Here is a 24,750-nt window from a genome sequence, read left to right on the forward strand (position 1 = left end):
CCTCACCTGAGTCCTCCCCGTGGACTCCGCACCGGCCGACCCCGAGCTTCACTGAAAGTGACGATGTTCTCGGGATCGCGGAGGCCTGTGGTCAGGTGACTTGAGTAGCGCCCATGAGGGTGGATGGTAGTCTACCTCACCCTATCTGTGAATGTGGGGCACCTGCACCGATCACACAGCACCTTGCCTCTTATGTATGGGCTGCTTCAGTCCTGCATCGGTGGTGGGAAGAAATGCCAAAGCATCCCAATTTTTGGTGTCTTACCTTCACATGCACTCTTCATATAGAGGACACTGACGACCTTCTGGAGGCGCGAATGGTCTGAAGACCACAACACGTGTAAGGATGACACTCATGTATTGTGTATTCCCCATCTGGAGGACTACAGAGCCCCAAACCTGAGACATCGAATACTTGAGAATTCCCTCAACATCCCGTCAGATCTCTACCAGCAACGCTGCTCCCAATTGTCCTCGCACCCCAACGGGGCAGAGGTTTCTCCCACCAGAAGCTCTGACCTCAGCAAACATCATTTAGGGGTATTCCCCCTCCTACATCTACCTGAGTGTTTGCACCCACCTCTTCTACAGTTTCCTCCTCCTCAATGGTTCATATATATTGACTATAGACCCATCATTCTGACGCTCAAAGGGGTATTCCTATAGGAAGAAGTTATCACCTATATCACCACAAGGATAGGTGGGCTTTTTGGTGGGCCAACCACTATTCTTGGGACTTGCTTTCTCTGGAGCCCCTTAGGGATTGGTGATCATTGGGGGTCCGACTGTTGGATACGTGATTACTTTCTTTAAACAATGGTTGCACTTGACTTTGAACTGTGTGCCCCTGGAGATTTGCACCCCTGACCGGTGAGGGGGTCAGACCCCAATGAAGGCAATGCAGCATGCTGATTCTTTAGGTCTTGTGTAAATATTCACACCCTGTGAACACTAACCTGTAAACAGCAGCAGTCTCCCCCACAGCCCTTCACGTGTGGTTTATACGTTTCCTCCTCTGTGTAGTCTGGACACAGTGACTTCCTCCGCTCACATCTCTTGCATCTGATGGTGAGGACCCCGGGCCCCTGCACTATTCACAATGACGGCTCATCCCAGGGACTGTGCTCTGCCCATGGTTGTTTTCCTCCTCTCCATCACCGGTGAGTCCCAATATTACCAGGGTTTATCTAAATCAATTCTAGCAGTTCAGGAGCTCTGCTTGCCGGCAATGAATGTTGTCTGCATCTTCTGATGTTTACGTCTTACAGAAGCTCCAATGTCTGGCAGTATATAAGTAAACGGGATGTGTCCGGTAGATCCAGGCTTCTGCGGGCCCTTGGTTGACCCATTGGGCTCCTGTTTGCTTTATGATTCTTTTCTCCTCGCCTTCTATGACATTTTCTGTTGATAGAGTTGTATAAGGGCTTTTTTTTTACGTGGTACAAACTGTTTTTTTTCACAACCATTGTGGGTCCCTATGACTTATCTGAACTTTTAAAAACTTTTTTTGGTGGTAAAGTGATAAAAAAACAGCGTTTCTGTCATTTCTATTATTTTTTTGCCTCGGCATTTATTATATGAGATAAATATGATGATATTCTATTAGTTTGAACAGTGACGCACGCCACAATACCAAATATGTTAAGATTTTTAAGGATCGGAGCCGGGTCTGTAACAGCTCGTGAGTTCTCTGATCCGTGCACTAGTGCGCTCTTATGCCCTATCGAATTTTGCTAATTGAATCATGAGTATAAGGATGCACTACTCCAAGGCTTTCTCTCTATAAGGCCACGTTCACACATTCAGTATTCCGTCAGTATTCCTAAGCCAAAACTTGGCAGGGGTTGGCAGTTTAGATTGTGTATTGGTATGGAGATGTTAGGTGACATATCACATTATGGGAATCATTAATGACCACACAGGTGTCCTAGTGTATACTGTAATTAGTAAACAACAATAGGTTGTGAAGAAAGGCCTTACAGAGCTATACATAATAAGGGAGGACACTATGTACAGATGGAGAATTCTACACATAATGAAGCAGGACATTATACATAATAAGGGAGGACACTATGTACAGACGGAGAATTCTGCGCATAATAAAGCAGGACATTATACATAATAAGGGAGGACACTATGTACAGACGAAGAATTCTACGTATAGCAAAGCAGGACATTATACATAATAAGGGAGGACACTATGTACAGACGGAGAATTCTATGCATAATAAAGCAGGACATTATACGTAATAAGGGAGGACACTATGTACAGACGGAGAATTCTACGCATAATAAAGCAGGACATTATACATAATAAGGGAGGACACTATGTACAGACAGAGAATTCTAAGCAAAATAAAGCAGGACATTATACATAATAAGGGAGGACACTATGTACAGACGGAGAATTCTACACATAATAAAGCAGGACATTATACGTAATAAGGGAGGACACTATGTACAGACGGAGAATTCTAAGCATAATAAAGAAGGACATTATACGTAATAAGGGAGGACACTATGTACAGACGGAGAATTCTAAGCATAATAAAGAAGGACATTATACGTAATAAGGGAGGACACTGTACAGACGGAGAATTCTGCGCATAATAAAGCAGGACATTATACATAATAAGGGAGGACACTATGTACAGACAGAGAATTCTAAGCAAAATAAAGCAGGACATTATACATAATAAGGGAGGACACTATGTACAGACGGAGAATTCTACGCATAATAAAGCAGGACATTATACGTAATAAGGGAGGACACTATGTACAGACAGAGAATTCTAAGCAAAATAAAGCAGGACATTATACATAATAAGGGAGGACACTATGTACAGACGGAGAATTCTACGCATAATAAAGCAGGACATTATACGTAATAAGGGAGGACACTATGTACAGACGGAGAATTCTAAGCATAATAAAGAAGGACATTATACGTAATAAGGGAGGATACTATGTACAGACGGAGAATTCTACACATAATAAAGCAGGATATTATGCATATTAAGGGAGGACACTATGTACAGATGGAGAATTCTACGCATAATGAAGCAGGACATTATACATAATAAGGGAGGACACTATGTACAGACGGAGAATTCTGCGCATAATAAAGCAGGACATTATACGTAATAAGGGAGGACACTATGTACAGACTGGGAATTCTACACATAATAAAGCAGGACATTATACGTAATAAGGGAGGACACAATGTACAGATGGAGAATTCGACACATAATAAAGCAGGACATTATACATAATAAGGGAGGACACTATGTATAGATTGGGAATTCTACAAATAATGAAGCAGGACATTATACGTAATAAGGGATGACACTATGTACAGATGGAGAATTCTATGCATAATAAAGCAGGACATTATATATAATAAGGGAGGACACTATGTACAGACGGAGAATTCTACACATAATAAAGCAGGACATTATACATGATAATGGAGGACACTATGTACAGATGGAGAATTTCTCTGCATAATAAAGTAGGACATTATACATAATAAGGGAGGACATTATGTACAGACTGGGAATTCTACACTTAACGAAGCAGGACATTATACATAATAAGGGAGGACACTATGTAAAGATGGAGAATTCTATGCATAATAAAGTAGGACATTATACATAATAAGGGAGGACACTATGTACAGACTGGGAATTCTACACATAATAAAGCAGGACATTATACATAATAAGGGAGGACACTATGTAAAGATGGAGAATTCTATGCATAATAAAGTAGGACATTATACATAATAAGGGAGGACACTATGTACAGACTGGGAATTCTACACATAATAAAGCAGGACATTATACGTAATAAGGGAGGACACAATGTACAGATGGAGAATTCGACACATAATAAAGCAGGACATTATACATAATAAGGGAGGACACTATGTACAGACTGGGAATTCTACAAATAATGAAGCAGGACATTATACGTAATAAGGGAGGACACTATGTACAGATGGAGAATTCTATGCATAATAAAGCAGGACATTATACGTAATAAGGGAGGACACTATGTACAGACGGAGAATTCTACGCATAATATTATTATTATTTATTTATAGAGCACCATTGATTCCATAATAAAGCAGAACATTATATGTAATAAGGACACAATGTACAGATGGAGAATTCTACACATAATAAAGCAGGACATTATACATCCACTGTGTGCACAATTATTAGGCAATTTGCATTGTGTATGATTTATTTTATTATTGAAAAACTAGTATCTATCAATCCAAAAGGTTAATACCAAGTAAAAAAAAATTGACAGTGCGGTTATGTATTTCTTTAGAATATAAATGTGAGCAAAATTATTGGGAAACTAAATAAAAAGCAGAAATGTTCCTTCTGAATTGTTTATTTTTATCTGTTACCGTGAGAATAATAACTGAACAGCTCAAAATGTACAAAATTCAAAAACATCAGGGACCAATATAGTAATATATAATATATACAGTATATATAGTAATATATAATATATACAGTATATATAGTAATATATAATATATACCGTATATATAGTAATATATAATATATACAGTATATATAGTAATATATAATATATACCGTATATATAGTAATATATAATATATACAGTATATATAGTAATATATAATATATACAGTATATATAGTAATATATAATATATACAGTATATATAGTAATATATAATATATACAGTATATATAGTAATATATAATATATACAGTATATATAGTAATATATAATATATACAGTATATGCTGTATAGTAATATATAGTGTGTATATATACATATATATATACATATATATATATATATATATATATATGGCTGCCCGACTTTTAAATACCAATTACAAGCTCCATCCCTGGAGTCTATCCGCAGACAGCTGTAGACACTTCGCAGAGAGGGGTCTGTTCTCCACCAGAAATCTCCCGTGTAAGAAAGGCCACAAGTTCTCGGGAGGGTTTAGGTCTGGTGAGGAAGAGGCCGGGTCATTATTTATGGTCGATCCTGGCCTCGACCAGTGAAGCCTCTGATGCTGTGATGGAGCCTCGTCCTTCAGAGATGCAGACTGTTTTCTGTATCATGCTCGGGAGAAGTGTCTTCTACAAATCGGAAGGAGGTTTGAGAGGTGATTTTGAGTCCATCTTCAACCTGAAAAGGTGAAACCGGTTCCTCTGTGGTAATCCCGGCCCATAGCAAGACCCGATCTCCAGCTCGAAGGCATGAAGTGGAAACTGCAGGTCTGTGCCCGGTTCTGATCCCCCCTTGGACTCATCCAACTGCTTCTTCTCATCAGTCCATAAAACCTGTGATCAATCTGTCTTCAGATATTTCTTGGCCCGGTCTTGATGTTCCCATCTCTGTGTCTCGCTCAGTGGTGGCCGGTTTCAGTCTTGGTCACGTCTCTGAGAACTGAACACCTTGTAATTCTCTAATATGACAACATAGAGGATAATGGCTTCCCGGTCGCTTCATGTTTGATGACTATTTGCCACAAACGTTCTGATGCTTCTGTGATCACACCCCAATATATTAGCAATTTCAAGAATGCTGCATCCACTTTAAGAGGGTTTTTTTTTCCAGAGTCAGTTACAACTTTTTGGGGACCATAATTATACATAACGTTATAAAGGGTTTTGATATATTTAGATCCACATCCTTCCTCATTACATAAATACATAGATCCTGATCTACTTAATCTAATAAGGGTTCACATTTATACAGTGCGGGGGGTGGAAACTCTACATAAAAATAATATTATGGTCAAAATCCTCACTTGCCTAATAATTGTGCACACAGTGTAATAAGACAGGACACTATGTAATAAGGGATGACGCTATAGGATATTATAGGGATGTCCCTATAAGAGAAGACACTATGTATGTAATAAGTGAAGGCGCTACACATAAGAGGAGACTACACTATACATAATAAGAGCGAATACTGCAGGATGGCGCTGTAATAAAGGGGGACACTTTGTAATAAGAGATAAAGCTTACGATTAATAAGAGAAGACAATTGGTAATAATGAACAGCGTTTGTGATGCTCGTCACTACTTGCGGATAGTATAGATGGAAGGGTAATCCGAGAAGCCGGGATCAGGTAACAAGAGGACATGTCAGGACACTTAGTAAACAGAAGCGCAGTCAGGTCACAGGCCGAGGGTCAGAATTCGACGAGAGTACGTATATGATACAGGGAGCAGACAGAGACGTGGTCAGGTAACGGCCCGAGGTCAGAAGCCAGAAGGTAACAACAAGAACAGGGAGCGTGCAGAGTGGAGTCAAACAACAGTCCGTGGGTCAAGAAAATTAGATCAGAACATAAGCATAAACACAAGCCAAGAGCACAACTGCAAAACCAGAGAGTACAACTGCAGAACCAGAGACTACGACTGGTGAGGTTCTGGGAGAGCATGCTCAGTAATGAAACAGAGCAATTACCAGGAAGGTGGAACAGCTGAGTAATCAGCATCTCCCAGAACCTGCATGGAATCCTGCGCTGTCAATCAATCTGTAAGCTAGTGCTCAAAGAAACACAGCAGAGCATCTCCAAATGCAAGATGCTCTGCACAAAGGTAACACGTCACTGCCGGCTCTGTAGATCAGGAAGGCACAGCAGAACATCACCTGTGTGCACAATGCTCTGCACAGAGGAATAATGTCACTGCCGGCTCTGTAGATCAGGAAGGCACAGCAGAACATCACCTGTGTGCACAATGCTCTGCACAGAGGAATAATGTCACTGTCGGCTCTGTAGATCAGGAAGGTGTGGCAGAGCATCACCTGTGTGCACAATGCTCTGCACAGAGGAATAATGTCACTGCCGGCTCTGTAGATCAGGAAGGTGTGGCAGAGCATCACCTGTGTGCACAATGCTCTGCACAGAGGAATAATGTCACTGCCGGCTCTGTAGATCAGGAAGGTGTGGCAGAGCATCACCTGTGTGCACAATGCTCTGCACAGAGGAATAATGTCACTGCCGGCTCTGTAGATCAGGAAGGTGTGGCAGAGCATCACCTGTGTGCACAATGCTCTGCACAGAGGAATAATGTCACAGCCGGCTCTGTAGATCAGGAAGGTGTGGCAGAGCATCACCTGTGTGCACAATGCTCTGCACAGAGGAATAATGTCACTGCCGGCTCTGTAGATCAGGAAGGTGTGGCAGAGCATCACCTGTGTGCACAATGCTCTGCACAGAGGAATAATGTCACTGCTGGCTCTGTAGATCAGGAAGGTGTGGCAGAGCATCACCTGTGTGCACAATGCTCTGCACAGAGGAATAATGTCACAGCCGGCTCTGTAGATCAGGAAGGTGTGGCAGAGCATCACCTGTGTGCACAATGCTCTGCACAGAGGAATAATGTCACTGCCGGCTCTGTAGATCAGGAAGGTGTGGCAGAGCATCACCTGTGTGCACAATGCTCTGCACAGAGGAATAATGTCACTGCCGGCTCTGTAGATCAGGAAGGCACAGCAGAACATCACCTGTGTGCAAGATGCTCTGCACAGAGGAATAATGTCACTGCTGGCTCTGTAGATCAGGAAGGTGCAGCAGAGCATCACCTGTGTGCACAATGCTCTGCACAGAGGAATAATGTCACTGCCGGCTCTGTAGATCAGGAAGGCGTGGCAGAGCATCACCTGTGTGCACAATGCTCTGCACAGAGGAATAATGTCACTGCTGGCTCTGTAGATCAGGAAGGTGTGGCAGAGCATCACCTGTGTGCACAATGCTCTGCACAGAGGAATAATGTCACTGCCGGCTCTGTAGATCAGGAAGGCGCAGCAGAGCATCACCTGTGTGCACAATGCTCTGCACAGAGGAATAATGTCACTGCCGGCTCTGTAGATCAGGAAGGTGTGGCAGAGCATCACCTGTGTGCACAATGCTCTGCACAGAGGAATAATGTCACTGCCGGCTCTGTAGATCAGGAAGGTGTGGCAGAGCATCACCTGTGTGCACAATGCTCTGCACAGAGGAATAATGTCACTGCCGGCTCTGTAGATCAGGAAGGCACAGCAGAACATCACCTGTGTGCAAGATGCTCTGCACAGAGGAATAATGTCACTGCCGGCTCTGTAGATCAGGAAGGTGTGGCAGAGCATCACCTGTGTGCACAATGCTCTGCACAGAGGAATAATGTCACTGCTGGCTCTGTAGATCAGGAAGGTGCGGCAGAGCATCACCTGTGTGCACAATGCTCTGCACAGAGGAATAATGTCACTGCTGGCTCTGTAGATCAGGAAGGCGCAGCAGAGCATCACCTGTGTGCACAATGCTCTGCACAGAGGAATAATGTCACTGCCGGCTCTGTAGATCAGGAAGGCACAGCAGAACATCACCTGTGTGCAAGATGCTCTGCACAGAGGAATAATGTCACTGCCGGCTCTGTAGATCAGGAAGGTGTGGCAGAGCATCACCTGTGTGCACAATGCTCTGCACAGAGGAATAATGTCACTGCTGGCTCTGTAGATCAGGAAGGTGTGGCAGAGCATCACCTGTGTGCACAATGCTCTGCACAGAGGAATAATGTCACTGCTGGCTGTGTAGATCAGGAAGGTGTGGCAGAGCATCACCTGTGTGCACAATGCTCTGCACAGAGGAATAATGTCACTGCCGGCTCTGTAGATCAGGAAGGTGTGGCAGAACATCACCTGTGTGCACAATGCTCTGCACAGAGGAATAATGTCACTGCCGGCTCTGTAGATCAGGAAGGTGTGGCAGAGCATCACCTGTGTGCACAATGCTCTGCACAGAGGAATAATGTCACTGCTGGCTCTGTAGATCAGGAAGGTGTGGCAGAGCATCACCTGTGTGCACAATGCTCTGCACAGAGGAATAATGTCACTGCCGGCTCTGTAGATCAGGAAGGTGTGGCAGAGCATCACCTGTGTGCACAATGCTCTGCACAGAGGAATAATGTCACTGCCGGCTCTGTAGATCAGGAAGGTGTGGCAGAGCATCACCTGTGTGCACAATGCTCTGCACAGAGGAATAATGTCACTGCCGGCTCTGTAGATCAGGAAGGTGTGGCAGAGCATCACCTGTGTGCACAATGCTCTGCACAGAGGAATAATGTCACTGCCGGCTCTGTAGATCAGGAAGGTGTGGCAGAGCATCACCTGTGTGCACAATGCTCTGCACAGAGGAATAATGTCACTGCTGGCTCTGTAGATCAGGAAGGTGTGGCAGAGCATCACCTGTGTGCACAATGCTCTGCACAGAGGAATAATGTCACTGCCGGCTCTGTAGATCAGGAAGGTGTGGCAGAGCATCACCTGTGTGCACAATGCTCTGCACAGAGGAATAATGTCACTGCCGGCTCTGTAGATCAGGAAGGTGTGGCAGAGCATCACCTGTGTGCACAATGCTCTGCACAGAGGAATAATGTCACTGCCGGCTCTGTAGATCAGGAAGGTGTGGCAGAGCATCACCTGTGTGCACAATGCTCTGCACAGAGGAATAATGTCACTGCTGGCTCTGTAGATCAGGAAGGTGTGGCAGAGCATCACCGGCTGTGTGCACAATGCTCTGCACAGAGGAATAATGTCACTGCTGGCTCTGTAGATCAGGAAGGTGTGGCAGAGCATCACCTGTGTGCACAATGCTCTGCACAGAGGAATAATGTCACTGCCGGCTCTGTAGATCAGGAAGGTGTGGCAGAGCATCACCTGTGTGCACAATGCTCTGCACAGAGGAATAATGTCACTGCCGGCTCTGTAGATCAGGAAGGTGTGGCAGAGCATCACCTGTGTGCACAATGCTCTGCACAGAGGAATAATGTCACTGCTGGCTCTGTAGATCAGGAAGGTGTGGCAGAGCATCACCTGTGTGCACAATGCTCTGCACAGAGGAATAATGTCACTGTCGGCTCTGTAGATCAGGAAGGTGTGGCAGAGCATCACCTGTGTGCACAATGCTCTGCACAGAGGAATAATGTCACTGCTGGCTGTGTAGATCAGGAAGGTGTGGCAGAGCATCACCTGTGTGCACAATGCTCTGCACAGAGGAATAGTGTCACTGCCGGCTCTGTAGATCAGGAAGGTGTGGCAGAGCATCACCTGTGTGCACAATGCTCTGCACAGAGGAATAATGTCACTGCTGGCTCTGTAGATCAGGAAGGTGTGGCAGAGCATCACCTGTGTGCACAATGCTCTGCACAGAGGAATAATGTCACTGCCGGCTCTGTAGATCAGGAAGGTGTGGCAGAGCATCACCTGTGTGCACAATGCTCTGCACAGAGGAATAATGTCACTGCTGGCTCTGTAGATCAGGAAGGTGTGGCAGAGCATCACCTGTGTGCACAATGCTCTGCACAGAGGAATAATGTCACTGCCGGCTCTGTAGATCAGGAAGGTGTGGCAGAGCCTCACCTGTGTGCACAATGCTCTGCACAGAGGAATAATGTCACTGCTGGCTCTGTAGATCAGGAAGGTGTGGCAGAGCATCACCTGTGTGCACAATGCTCTGCACAGAGGAATAATGTCACTGCCGGCTCTGTAGATCAGGAAGGTGTGGCAGAGCATCACCTGTGTGCACAATGCTCTGCACAGAGGAATAATGTCACTGCTGGCTCTGTAGATCAGGAAGGCGCAGCAGAGCATCACCTGTGTGCACAATGCTCTGCACAGAGGAATAATGTCACTGCTGGCTCTGTAGATCAGGAAGGTGTGGCAGAGCATCACCTGTGTGCACAATGCTCTGCACAGAGGAATAATGTCACTGCCGGCTCTGTAGATCAGGAAGGTGTGGCAGAGCATCACCTGTGTGCACAATGCTCTGCACAGAGGAATAATGTCACTGCCGGCTCTGTAGATCAGGAAGGTGTGGCAGAACATCACCTGTGTGCAAGATGCTCTGCACAGAGGAATAATGTCACTGCCGGCTCTGTAGATCAGGAAGGTGTGGCAGAGCATCACCTGTGTGCACAATGCTCTGCACAGAGGAATAATGTCACTGCCGGCTCTGTAGATCAGGAAGGTGTGGCAGAGCATCACCTGTGTGCACAATGCTCTGCACAGAGGAATAATGTCACTGCCGGCTCTGTAGATCAGGAAGGTGTGGCAGAGCATCACCTGTGTGCACAATGCTCTGCACAGAGGAATAATGTCACTGCCGGCTCTGTAGATCAGGAAGGTGTGGCAGAACATCACCTGTGTGCACAATGCTCTGCACAGAGGAATAATGTCACTGCCGGCTCTGTAGATCAGGAAGGTGTGGCAGAACATCACCTGTGTGCACAATGCTCTGCACAGAGGAATCGTGACAGCGTTGTATATACTAAGAGAAAACACTATATGATAATGGATGGCGCTACACATAAGAGATAAACGCTATGTAGTCAGGGATGGTGTTACACATAATAAGAAAGGAACCTATGTAATAATGGATAGCATTATATATAATAAGGGAGGAAGCTATGTAATAAGCTATGGCACTATACATAAGGGAGAACACCATGTCGTAACAGATGGAGCTATAATAAGAAAGTTCACTATATAAGAAGAGGTAGCTCTGTACATTATAAGATAAGACAATGTAATAATGGACAGCGCTATACATAAGAGACAACCACTGTGTAATAAGGGATGGCACTAAACATAGATATAATATGGGACAACATAATGTATAATTAGTGAAGACGAAGACACTATACAAATGAGTAATGCAATACATTATAAGGGAGAACAATATGTAATAAGAAATGTCGCAAAAATAGAGGACACTATGTAATAAAGAATGTTACTATAAGAGAGGACACTGTGTAATAAAGAATGTTACTATAAGAGAGGACACTGTGTAATAAAGAATGTTACTATAAGAGAGGACACTGTGTAATAAAGAATGTTACTATAAGAGAGGACACTGTGTAATAAGGGATGGTGCTATATACAGTATAATAGGAGAAGTACGGGCCACTGTGCAGTAAGGGCCGCTATGCATAACAACAAAGGACACTATGTATAAAAGGACAGAACAATGCATAATAACAGAGGACACAAACTGATAAGGGACACGATATACATAAGAAGAGAGTATACTATGTAGTAAGGGATGGAGCTATTCATAATGAGAGAGGACACTATGTAATAAAAGATTGTGATTTCTCTATTAGTAAGAAGGGATTAAGGACTCACAGGCTTTCTCTAACAGTAGGCAGGGAATGAGGACTCACAGGCTTTCTCTATTAGTAAGAAGGGATTAAGGACTCTCAGGCTTTCTCTATTAGTAGGCAGGGAATGAGGACTCACAGGCTTTCTCTATTAGTAGGCAGGGAATGAGGACTCACAGGCTTTCTCTATTAGTAAGAAGGGATTAAGGACTCACAGGCTTTCTCTATTAGTAAGAAGGGATTAAGGACTCTCAGGCTTTCTCTAATAGTAGGCAGGGAATGAGGACTCACAGGCTTTCTCTAATAGTAGGCAGGGAATGAGGACTCACAGGCTTTCTCTAATAGTAGGCAGGGAGTGAGGACTCACAGGCTTTATTAGTAGGCAGGGAGTGATGACTCTAAGGCTTTATTAGTAGGCAGGGAGTAATGACTCTCAGCCTTTATTAGTAGGCAGGGAGTGATGACTCTCAGGCTTTATTAGTAGGCAGGGAGTGATGACTCTCAGGCTTTATTAGTAGGCAGGGAGTGATGACTCTAAGGCTTTATTAGTAGGCAGGGAATGAGGACTCACAGGCTTTTTTCTATTAGTAGGCAGGGAGTGAGGACTCACAGGCTTTATTAGTAGGCAGGGAGTGATGACTCTCAGCCTTTATTAGTAGGCAGGGAGTGATGACTCTCAGGCTTTATTAGTAGGCAGGGAGTGATGACTCTCAGGCTTTATTAGTAGGCAGGGAGTGATGACTCTAAGGCTTTATTAGTAGGCAGGGAGTGATGACTCTCAGGCTTTATTAGTAGGCAGGGAGTGATGACTCTCAGGCTTTATTAGTAGGCAGGGAGTGATGACTCTAAGGCTTTATTAGTATGCAGGGAGTGATGACTCTCAGGCTTTATTAGTAGGCAGGGAGTGATGACTCTCAGGCTTTATTAGTAGGCAGGGAGTGATGACTCTCAGGCTTTATTAGTAGGCAGGGAGTGATGACTCTCAGGCTTTATTAGTAGGCAGGGAGTGATGACTCTCAGGCTTTATTAGTAGGCAGGGAGTGATGACTCTCAGGCTTTATTAGTAGGCAGGGAGGGATGACTCTCAGGCTTTATTAGAAGGCAGGGAGTGATGACTCTCAGGCTTTATTAGTAGGCAGGGAGTGATGACTCTCAGGTTTTATTAGTAGGCAGGGAGTGATGACTCTCAGGCTTTATTAGTAGGCAGGGAGTGATGACTCTCAGGCTCTATTAGTAGGCAGGGAGTGATGACTCTCAGGTTTTATTAGTAGGCAGGGAGTGATGACTCTCAGGCTTTATTAGTAGGCAGGGAGTGATGACTCTCAGGCTCTATTAGTAGGCAGGGAGTGATGACTCTCAGGTTTTATTAGTAGGCAGGGAGTGATGACTCTCAGGTTTTATTAGTAGGCAGGGAGTGATGACTCTCAGACTTTAGTAGTAGGCAGGGAGTGATGACTCTCAGGTTTTCTCAATTAGTAAGGAGAGGAGTGAGGACTCACAGGCTTTCTCTATTAGTAGGCAGGGAATGAGGACTCTCAGGCTTTCTCTATTAGTAGGCAGGGAATGAGGACTCTCAGGCTTTCTCTATTAGTAGGCGGCAGGGAATGAGGACTCTCAGGCTTTCTCTATTAGTAGGCAGGGAATGAGGACTCACAGGCTTTCTCTATTAGTAGACAGGGAATGAGGACTCACAGGCTTTCTCTATTAGTAGGCAGGAAATGAGGACTAACAGGCTTTCTCTATTATTGGCAGGGAGTGATGACTCTCAGGCTTTATTAGTAGGCAGGGAGTGATGACTCTCAGGTTTTCTCAATTAGTAAGGAGAGGAGTGAGGACTCACAGGCTTTCTCTATTAGTAGGCAGGGAATGAGGACTCTCAGGCTTTCTCTATTAGTAGGCAGGGATTGAGGACTCTCAGGCTTTCTCTATTAGTAGGCAGGGAATGAGGACTCACAGACTTTCTCCATTAGTAGGCAGGGATTGAGGACTCACAGGCTTTCTCTATTACTAGGCAGAGAATGAGGACTCTCAGGCTTTCTCTATTAGTAGGCAGTTAATGAGGACTCACAGACTTTCTCTATTAGTAGGCAGGGAATGAGGACTCACAGGCTTTCTCTATTACTAGGCAGGGAATGAGGATTCTCAGGCTTTCTCTATTAGTAGGCAGGGAATGAGGACTCACAGGCTTTCTCTATTACTAGGCAGAGAATGAGGACTCTCAGGCTTTCTCTATTAGTAGGCAGGGAATGAGGACTCACAGACTTTCTCTATTAGTAGGCAGGGAGTGAGGACTCTCAGGCTTTCTCTATTAGTAATGAGGAGAGTGAGGACTCACAGGCTTTCTCTATGAGTAGGCAGGGAGTGAGGACTCTCAGGCTTTCTCTATGAGTAGGCAGGTAATGAGGACTCTCAGGCTTTCTCTATGAGTAGGCAGGGAGTGAGGACTCTCAGGCTTTCTCTATGAGTAGGCAGGTAATGAGGACTCTCAGGCTTTCTCTATGAGTAGGCAGGTAATGAGGACTCTCAGGCTTTCTCTATGAGTAGGCAGGGATTGAGGACTCTCAGGCTTTCTCTATGAGTAGGCAGGTAATGAGGACTCTCAGGCTTTCTCTATGAGTAGGCAGGGAGTGAGGACTCTCAGGCTTTCTCTATTAGTAATGAGGAGAGTGAGGACTCTCAGGCTTTCTCTATGAGTAGCAGGGAATGAGGACTCTCAGGCTTTCTCTATGAGTAGGCAGGTAATGAGGACTCTCAGGCTTTCTCTATGAGTAGGCAGGTAATGAGGACTCTCAGGCTTTCTCTATGAGTAGGCAGGTAATGAGGACTCTCAGGCTTTCTCTATGAGTAGGCAGGTAATGATGACTCTGTTCTGTGGTGAGTTGAGGGGCATCGGATCATCCTAGAATATTCTGCTAACAGATTGTCATTATCTGTTTAGTTGCTGTGGCAGAAACGTTCCTCAGAGCACAGAATATAACGGCTACAGACGGCAGCAGCGTCACCCTGAAGTGTCAGCTCCTTGTACAGGACACCACAGTGGTCCAAGTCAACTGGAACTTCTGCAACAATGTGCACATCGCATATCATGTGAACTACCATGACACGGTGGGAATGGTGCAGCCGGAGTTCTCAGATCGCGTGTCTCTAGCAACTGATTATGGGATTGTCATATCAGATGTCAACAGGAACGATACCGGCCAGTACTGCTGCGTCTTCACCACCTTCCCACATGGATCATATACCGGGAGGATATACCTACAGGTTGTATGTAAGTATCACACAGAATCGGTTTAGATACAGAAGCTCAGCAGTCAGATTCACACAAGACAGAATTAGATACACGGCTCTGTAGGTAGTATCATAGAAGTAGATACACGGCTCTGTAGGTAGTATCATAGAAGTAGATACATGGCTCTGTAGGTAGTATCATAGAAGTAGATACACGGCTCTGTAGGTAGTATCATAGAAGTAGATACACGGCTCTGTAGGTAGTATCATAGAAGTAGATACATGGCTCTGTAGGTAGTATCATAGAAGTAGATACACGGCTCTGTAGATAGTATCATAGAAGTAGATACATGGCTCTGTAGATAGTATCATAGAAGTAGATACATGGCTCTGTAGATAGTATCATAGAAGTAGATACATGGCTCTGTAGCTAGTATCATAGAAGTAGATACACGGCTCTGTAGATAGTATCATAGAAGTAGATACATGGCTCTGTAGATAGTATCATAGAAGTAGATACATGGCTCTGTAGATAGTATCATAGAAGTAGATACATGGCTCTGTAGATAGTATCATAGAAGTAGATACACGGCTCTGTAGGTAGTATCATAGAAGTAGATACACGGCTCTGTAGGTAGTATCATAGAAGTAGATACATGGCTCTGTAGATAGTATCATAGAAGTAGATACATGGCTCTGTAGATAGTATCATAGAAGTAGATACATGGCTCTGTAGATAGTATCATAGAAGTAGATACATGGCTCTGTAGGTAGTATCACACATGATAGAATTAGATAAAGTTCTTTTTTCCCTGAGGAAGGAGACAGATGAGTCTCTGAAACGCGTTGGAAGTATTTAAATAAAAAAAAACATTTTATGACATTGATGTTCTTGGTTTTCAGCGCGGCAAAAAACCTGTTTTTCCCTCCAGTTTTTTCTTGCTATACCGGGCCTCCTGAAGGAGAGGTCATGTTATGAGGGGGGCAGCTAGTTCAGGAGAGGCCTTCTAAAGATGTAAAGCTGGAACCAGTCAGGTCCTTGGGACTCAAGTTTAATGGCAGAGAGCCTTTGTTAAGGGATTGTTTGAGAAATCCCTTGTAGCCTTAAGACGCTTGTGTGGACTGTTAAATAGAAGATGGACTGTTTCTATTCTCACTCAGGGCCAAATGGGCCTGGACTGAGCCTTAGGCCCCCTTCACACGTCCGTGAAAAACACGCACGTGTGTTACGGGCCGTTTTTCGGGTCCGTGTCCCGTTTTTGTGTCCGTTTTTATGGTCCGTGTGGCACCTGTGTGAATTGCGTATGCAAGCCGTGTTTGTGTGCAGAACGTCCGTGTGTGCGTGTGGAATTAACGTGTATGTGTACGTGTAATGTCCGTGTGTAATGTCCGTGTGTGTGATGCACAATGTCGTTTATAAATGTCGGCTGACAGCAGACAGAGTTGCGCGATGAGAATGAACTCGGGTGAACTTCACCCGACTTCATCCTCATACCGCGGCTCTGTCTGTGTCGAGTACTGATTAGCGGTCACCTGTGAAGGATTCACCGGTGACCGCTAATCCCCCGAGTGACTGAAGTGTCCCCCCCTCTCTCATACTCACCGTTCCTTGATCTCCGGCGCAGCGCTGCACGGCATTCACACTGCTGCGGCGGCTTTTACTATTTTGAAAAAGCCGGCCGCCCATTAAACAATCTCCTATTCCCTGCTTTCCCCGCCCACCGGCGCCTATGATTGGTTACAGTGAGACACGCCCCCACGCTGAGTGACAGGTGTCACACTGCACCCAATCACAGCAGCCGGTGGGCGTGTCTATACTGTGCAGTAAAATAAATAAATAAATAATTTAAAAAAAACGGCGTGCGGTTCCCCCCAATTTTAATGCCAGCCAGATAAAGCCATACGGCTGAAGGCTGGTATTCTCAGGATGGGGAGCTCCACGTTATGGGGAGCCCCCCACCCTAACAATATCAGTCAGCAGCCGCCCAGAATTGCCGCATACATTAGATGGGCTGCCAATAACTCCTTATTACCCCGATTTGCCAAAGCACCAGGGCAAATCGGGAAGAGCCGGGTACAGTCCCAGAACTGTCGCATCTAATGTATGCGGCAATTCTGGGCGGCTGCTGACTGATATTGTTAGGGTGGGGGGCTCCCCATAACGTGGAGCTCCCCATCCTGAGAATACCAGCCTTCAGCCGTATGGCTTTATCTGGCTGGCATTAAAATTGGGGGGGACCGCACGCCGTTTTTTTTTAATTATTTATTTATTTATTTTACTGCACAGTATAGACACGCCCACCGGCTGCTGTGATTGGGTGCAGTGTGACACCTGTCACTCAGCATGGGGGCGTGTCTCACTGTAACCAATCATAGGCGCCGGTGGGCGGGGAAAGCAGGGAATAGGAGATTGTTTAATGGGCGGCCGGCTTTTTCAAAATAGTAAAAGCCGCCGCAGCAGTGTGAATGCCGTGCAGCGCTGCGCCGGAGATCGGGGAACGGTAAGTATGAGAGAGGGGGGGAAACTGACCGACAGACTGTGAGAGAGGGACAGACAGACAGAGAGACCGACAGAGAGACTGACCGACGGACTCAGGGAGATTGACGGACATACACAGAAATAGAAAGAATGGCCGACATCACTAGAAATAAAAACACCAAACGGACACGGACTATAGGTATATGCATATGTGTTTACTAACGTGTGTGCACATACCCATAGACTTTCATTGTGTCCACGTGTGCGTGCTCCGTGCAGATAACGGACATGCATCCGTGCCAAACGCACACACATACGGATCACGGACACGCACACACGGACATAATGAAATAACGGACGTGTGACCACAATCATAGATTAACATTGGTGCACGTTTGGCCGTGTCTCCGGTATATACGGAAACGGACCAAACACGCACGTGTATCACGGACGTGTGAAGGGGGCCTTATAGGGTGAACTTTATTTTTGGCTGTATTTTTTGTTGCACCCTTTTCTCCTGCTTCTTAAGAGTGCTGGTGTGACTGAAGGAGTTTGCCCCCATTCAAGGACTTTGCATCATCTAACTCTGGGCTTTGCCCATTAGTGACTGTGTCCCTGTTCTAAGGACTTTTGTTGGGGGCGAGGGGATGGATAACCCTGTTTCGGCTAAGGGCCCCATGTTTGAAACAACTTGGACTTTGTGATTCCAGGGTTCTTATGTAGTGATATTGTGTTTGCGTTGTTCCAGGGAGAGGAAAACGTTCCTTGTATACCGGATAAAACAAAGCCTCCTCTAAACTCGTGCAAAAAACCAGCAGCCATGCATTTTTCTAAGCAGCTGCCTAGCACTCTGAAAATTAAAATGATGGAGGCCCACAAAGCAGGTAAAAGCTATAAAGAAGTTAGCAAAGCAAAGGGTTTTCAATTTGCCCTTTCCTCAGTTTGAAATGTAATTAAGAAGTAGCAGTTATCAGGAGCAGTGGAGGTCAAGATAAGGTCTGGAGGACTAAGCAATATTTCTGTGACAGCTGCTGGTAGGATTGCTATAGAGGCAAATCACCACCCCTGCTTGTCTGCAAAAGACCTTCAGGAAGAGTTAGACCCTGGAGTTGTGGTACATTGTTCTACTGTTCAGAGACACCTGCACAAATATGGCCTTCATGGAAGAGTTATCAGAAGAAAACCTCTCCTGCATCCTGACCCTTTAATTAAGCATCAGAAGTCTACAAAAGAACATGTAAACAAGGCTGATACATTTTGGAAACAAGTCCTGTGGACTGATGAGATTAAAATAGAATTATTTTGGCCACAATGATCAAAGGTATGTGTGACAAGAGAGAGTGCACAGAATTTCAGGAAAAGAATATCTCGCCAACCATTAAGCATGGGGGTGGATCAATCTTGCTTTGCGATTGTGTTGCAGCCAATGGCACCAGGAACATTTCATGGGTGGAGGGAAGAACAGATTCAATGAAATTTCGACAAATTCTTGATGCAAATATAACACCATCTGTAAAAATCTAAAGTTTAAAACAGGAGAAAAGGGGATGGCTTCTACAAATGGATAATGATCCTAAACACACGTCAAAATCCACAATAGACAACCTCAAAAGGTGCAAGCTGAAGGTTTTACAATGGCCTCACAGTCCCCTGATCTGAACATCAATGAAAATATGTGGCTAGACCTCAAAAGAGCAATGCATGCAAGACAAGCCAGGAATCTCACAGAACTGGAAGACGTCTCCAAGGTGAAGCAGTGCATGTAAGACGAGCCAGGAATCTCAGAGAACTGGAAGATGTCTCCAAGGATGAGCAGTGCAAGCAAGACAAGCCAGGGATCTTACAGAACTGGAAGACATATCCAAGGAAGAGCAGTGCATGCAAGACGAGCCAGGAATCTCACAAACTGGAAGATGTCTCCAAGGAAGAGCAGTGCATGCAAGACGAGCCAGGAATCTCACAGAACTGGAAGACGTCTCCAAGGAAGAGCAGCGCATGCAAGACGAGCAAGGAATCTCACAGAAGTGGAAAATGTCTCCAAGGAAGAGAAAGCATGCAAGACGAGCCAGGAATCTCGCAGAACTGGAAGACATCTCCAAGGAAGAGCAGTGCATGCAAGACGAGCCAGGGATCTCACAAAACTAGAAGATGTCTCCAAGGAAGAGCAGTAAATGCAAGAAGAGCCAGGAAACTCACAAACTGGAAGACGTCTTCAAGGAAGAGCAGTGCATACAAGACGAGCCAGGAATCCCACAGAACTGGAAGACGTTGCCAAAGAAGAATGGAGGAAAATCGCTCAAACGAGAATTGAAACACTCTTGACTGGCAAATAAAAAGCATTTACAAGCTGTGATACTTGGCAAAGAAGGTGCTGCTAGGAACTAACCATGCAGGGTGCACAAACTTTTGCATTGGCTTATTTTGTTTTTTTGTTAATTTAAAAATGTAAAAGATGAAAATATTTCTTCTTCGCTATAATATAAAGGCAATGTATCATCTGCAACTTTCTGGTTTTTAGAGATGATTTCATCTTCAACTTGTTTTAACTGTTTACAATAACAGTAATTATAACCAGAGGGGCACAAACTTTTGCATTCCATTGTAGATACCCAGTTCGATGGACAGCACAGATTAAATACACAGCTCAGCAGACAGTATAACACAGGAGAGGATTAGATACACAGCTCAGCAGGCAGTATCACACAGGAGAGGATTAGATACACTGCTCAGCAGACAGTATCACACAGGAGAGGATTAGATACACTGCTCAGCAGACAGTATCACACAGGAGAGGATTAGATACACAGCTCAGCAGACAGTATCACACAGGAGAGGATTAGATACACAGCTCAGCAGGCAGTATCACACAGGAGAGGATTAGATACACTGCTCAGCAGACAGTATCACACAGGAGAGGATTAGATACACTGCTCAGCAGACAGTATCACACAGGAGAGGATTAGATACACAGCTCAGCAGACAGTATCACACAGGATAGGATTAGATACACAGCTCAGCAGACAGTATCACACAGGAGGGGATTAGATACACAGCTCAGCAGACAGTATCACACAGGAGAGGATTAGATACACTGCTCAGCAGACAGTATCACACAGGAGAGGATTAGATACACAGCTCAGCAGACAGTATCACACAGGAGAGGATTAGATACACAGCTCAGCAGACAGTATCACACAGGAGAGGATTAGATACACAGCTCAGCACACAGTATCACACAGGATAGGATTAGATACACACCTCAGCAGACAGTATCACACAGGAGAGGATTAGATACACAGCTCAGCAGACAGTATCACACAGGAGGGGATTAGATACACAGCTCAGCAGAAAGTATCACACAGGAGAGGATTAGATACACAGCTCAGCAGACAGTATCACACAGGAGAGGATTAGATACACTGCTCAGCACACAGTATCACACAGGATAGGATTAGATACACACCTCAGCAGACAGTATCACACAGGAGAGGATTAGATACACAGCTCAGCAGACAGTATCACACAGGAGGGGATTAGATACACAGCTCAGCACATGATCTTAGATGCACCAGTTTCTGGTTTGCGCTATATTATGTGGTGTTTTACGTTTTTTCCTATTTCCTCAGCTGCGGACACTTGGACACGTGGACCTTATTTGTGGATCGGATCAGGACTCGGGATCCTTCTTGTGGTCGTGGTTGTCGGCGCTGTGAGTTTCTGTTATAAGGTGAAGCACAGATGGAGGGAGATGTTGGGTCTGCGGCCGGATGGGTGAAGGAGGGGGTTATATACTGGGGGTCACTACTTTTATCCAATGTCATCGCCAAATATCTAGATCATTGCACAGAGGGAAAATGGCATCATCATCATTTAGCTATAATATAGTATAATATTTATTTTTTAGAAGAAGAAATCCAATGCTTTCTACACCAATACCAACGCAAAGACACGAAGACCAAATACCGTAGGTGCAAATATCCCAAATTCAGCCCTGGTCATACCCACAAGTGAAGACATAGAGAGGGAAGAGAGCAATGAATACTTTAATGTGATCCTGTACAACATGTAAGAAGCTGGAAATGATGAGACGCGTGCACTCAGTGTCAGGAGGCTGCTGTCAGCTGTAAATAAAATATGGTCCTTCAACAATATTTTACATTTCCATATTTTCTAAGCCATAATCACAATATACAGCAGCGTGTGACATCATACTATGTGTGGGGGGGGGGATGTACTGTGAGGACATCATACTGGGTGTGGGGGAATGTATTGTGAGGATATCATACTATGTGTGGGGGGAATGTGTGGGGAATGTACTGTGGGGACATCATACTGTGTGTGGGGGGAATGTACTGTGAGGACATCATACTGTGTGTGGGGGGATGTACTGTGAGGATATCATACTGTGTGTGGGGGAATGTACTGTGAGGACATCATACTGTGTGTGGGGGGATGTACTGTGAGGACATCATACTGTGTATGGGGGAATGTACTGTGGGGACATCATACTGTGTGAGGGGAGAATGTACTGTGAGGACATCATACTGTGTGTGTGGGAATGTACTGTGAAAACATCATACTGTGTGTGGGGGGAATGTACTGTGAGGACATCATACTGTGTATGGGGGAATGTACTGTGGGGACATCATACTGTGTGAGGGGAGAATGTACTGTGAGGACATCATACTGTGTGTGTGGGAATGTACTGTGAGGACATCATACTGTGTGTGGGGGGAATGTACTGTGGGGACATTATACTGTGTGTGGGGGAAATGGACTGTGAGGACATCATACTGTGTGTGGGGGAATGTACTGTGAGGACATCATACTGTGTGTGGGGGAAATGGACTGTGAGGACATCATACTGTGTGGGGGGAATGTACTGTGAGGACATCATACTGTGTATGGGGGAATGTACTGTGGGGACATCATACTGTGTGAGGGGAGAATGTACTGTGAGGACATCATACTGTGTGTAGAGAATGTACTGTGAGGACATTATACTGTGTGTGGGGGGAATGTACTGTGGGGACATCATACTGTGTGTGGAGGGAACGTACTGTGGGGATATTATACTGTGTGTGTGGGGGAATGTACTGTGGGGACATCATACTGTGTGTGGAGGGAATGTACTGTGGGGACATCATACTGTGTGAGGGGAGAATGTACTGTGAGGACATCATACTGTGTGTAGGGAATGTACTGTGGGGACATTATACTGTGTGTGGGGGGAATGTACTGTGAGGACATCATACTGTGTGTGGGGGGAATGTACTGTGGGGACATCATACTGTGTGTGGGGGAATGTACTGTGAGGACATCATACTGTGTGTGGAGGGAATGTACTGTGGGGACATCATACTGTGTGAGGGGAGAATGTACTGTGAGGACATCATACTGTGTGTAGGGAATGTACTGTGGGGACATTATACTGTGTGTGGGGGGAATGTACTGTGAGGACATCATACTGTGTGTGGGGGGAATGTACTGTGGGGACATCATACTGTGTGAGGGGAGAATGTACTGTGAGGACATCATACTGTGTGTAAAGAATGTACTGTGAGGACATTATTCTGTGTGTGGGGGGAATGTACTGTGGGGACATCATACTGTGTGTGGAGGGAATGTACTGTGGGGACATTATACTGTGTGTGTGGGGGAATGTACTGTGGGGACATCATACTGTGTGTGGAGGGAATGTACTGTGGGGACATCATACTGTGTGTGGGGGAATGTACTGTGGGGACATCATACTGTGTGTGGGGAAATGTACTGTGAGGACATTATACTGTGTGTGGAGGGAATGTACTGTGAGGACATCATACTGTGTGGGGGGAATGTACTGTGAGGACATCATACTGTGTATGGGGGAATGTACTGTGGGGACATCATACTGTGTGAGGGGAGAATGTACTGTGAGGACATCATACTGTGTGTGGGGGAATGTACTGTGGGGACATTATACTGTGTGTGGAGGGAATGTACTGTGGGGACATTATACTGTGTGTGGGGGAATGTACTGTGGGGACATCATACTGTGTGTGGAGGGAATGTACTGTGAGGACATCATACTGTGTGGGGGGAATGTACTGTGAGGACATCATACTGTGTATGGGGGAATGTACTGTGGGGACATCATACTGTGTGAGGGGAGAATGTACTGTGAGGACATCATACTGTGTGTAGGGAATGTACTGTGGGGACATCATACTGTGTGTGGGGGAATGTACTGTGAGGACATCATACTGTGTGTGGGGGGAATGTACTGTGAGGACATCATACTGTGTATGGGGGAATGTACTGTGGGGACATCATACTGTGTGTAGGGAATGTACTGTGGGGACATTATACTGTGTGTGGGGGGAATGTACTGTGGGGACATCATACTGTGTGAGGGGAGAATGTACTGTGAGGACATCATACTGTGTGTAGGGAATGTACTGTGGGGACATTATACTGTGTGTGTGGGGAATGTACTGTGAGGACATCATACTGTGTGTGGGGGGAATGTACTGTGAGGACATCATACTGTGTATGGGGGAATGTACTGTGGGGACATCATACTGTGTGAGGGGAGAATGTACTGTGAGGACATCATACTGTGTGTAGGGAATGTACTGTGGGGACATTATACTGTGTGTGGGGGGAATGTACTGTGAGGACATCATACTGTGTGTGGGGGGAATGTACTGTGAGGACATCATACTGTGTGTGGGGGAATGTACTGTGGGGACATCATACTGTGTGTGGAGGGAATGTACTGTGAGGACATCATACTGTGTGGGGGGAATGTACTGTGAGGACATCATACTGTGTATGGGGGAATGTACTGTGGGGACATCATACTGTGTGAGGGGAGAATGTACTGTGAGGACATCATACTGTGTGTGG

General features: G+C 45.2%; 1 protein-coding gene across 2 annotated transcripts; it reads left to right on the forward strand.

The window, feature by feature from the left end:
- The first annotated feature begins 1,054 nt into the window (after window positions 1–1,054).
- On the forward strand, window positions 1,055–21,992 carry TIGIT (T cell immunoreceptor with Ig and ITIM domains). Of its 2 annotated transcripts, none has more exons than XM_075332826.1 (4): window positions 1,055–1,160; window positions 15,091–15,420; window positions 21,486–21,586; window positions 21,764–21,992. In XM_075332826.1, the coding sequence occupies exons 1-4, from the start codon at window positions 1,100–1,102 to the stop codon at window positions 21,926–21,928; spliced, it is 657 nt and encodes a 218-aa protein (XP_075188941.1). In that variant the 5' UTR covers window positions 1,055–1,099; the 3' UTR covers window positions 21,929–21,992. The 2 variants fall into 2 exon arrangements, with proteins under 2 accessions (XP_075188941.1, XP_075188943.1); XM_075332828.1 differs by having other exon boundaries at window positions 21,486–21,568.
- The last annotated feature ends 2,758 nt before the right edge of the window (window positions 21,993–24,750 follow it).

The sequence above is a fragment of the Anomaloglossus baeobatrachus genome, chromosome 2 (assembly GCF_048569485.1).
Source record: "Anomaloglossus baeobatrachus isolate aAnoBae1 chromosome 2, aAnoBae1.hap1, whole genome shotgun sequence".
NCBI classification, from domain to species: domain Eukaryota; kingdom Metazoa; phylum Chordata; class Amphibia; order Anura; family Aromobatidae; genus Anomaloglossus; species Anomaloglossus baeobatrachus.

Bases quoted from the DNA above. Each gene is read 5' to 3' on its own strand.
- TIGIT (XM_075332826.1), top strand. From the start codon at position 1,100: ATGACGGCTCATCCCAGGGACTGTGCTCTGCCCATGGTTGTTTTCCTC. The intron at 1,161-15,090 runs GTGAGTCCCAAT...TTATCTGTTTAG, and splicing joins TTTCCTCCTCTCCATCACCG to TTGCTGTGGCAGAAACGTTC. The intron at 21,587-21,763 runs GTGAAGCACAGA...TTTATTTTTTAG, and splicing joins CTGTGAGTTTCTGTTATAAG to AAGAAGAAATCCAATGCTTT.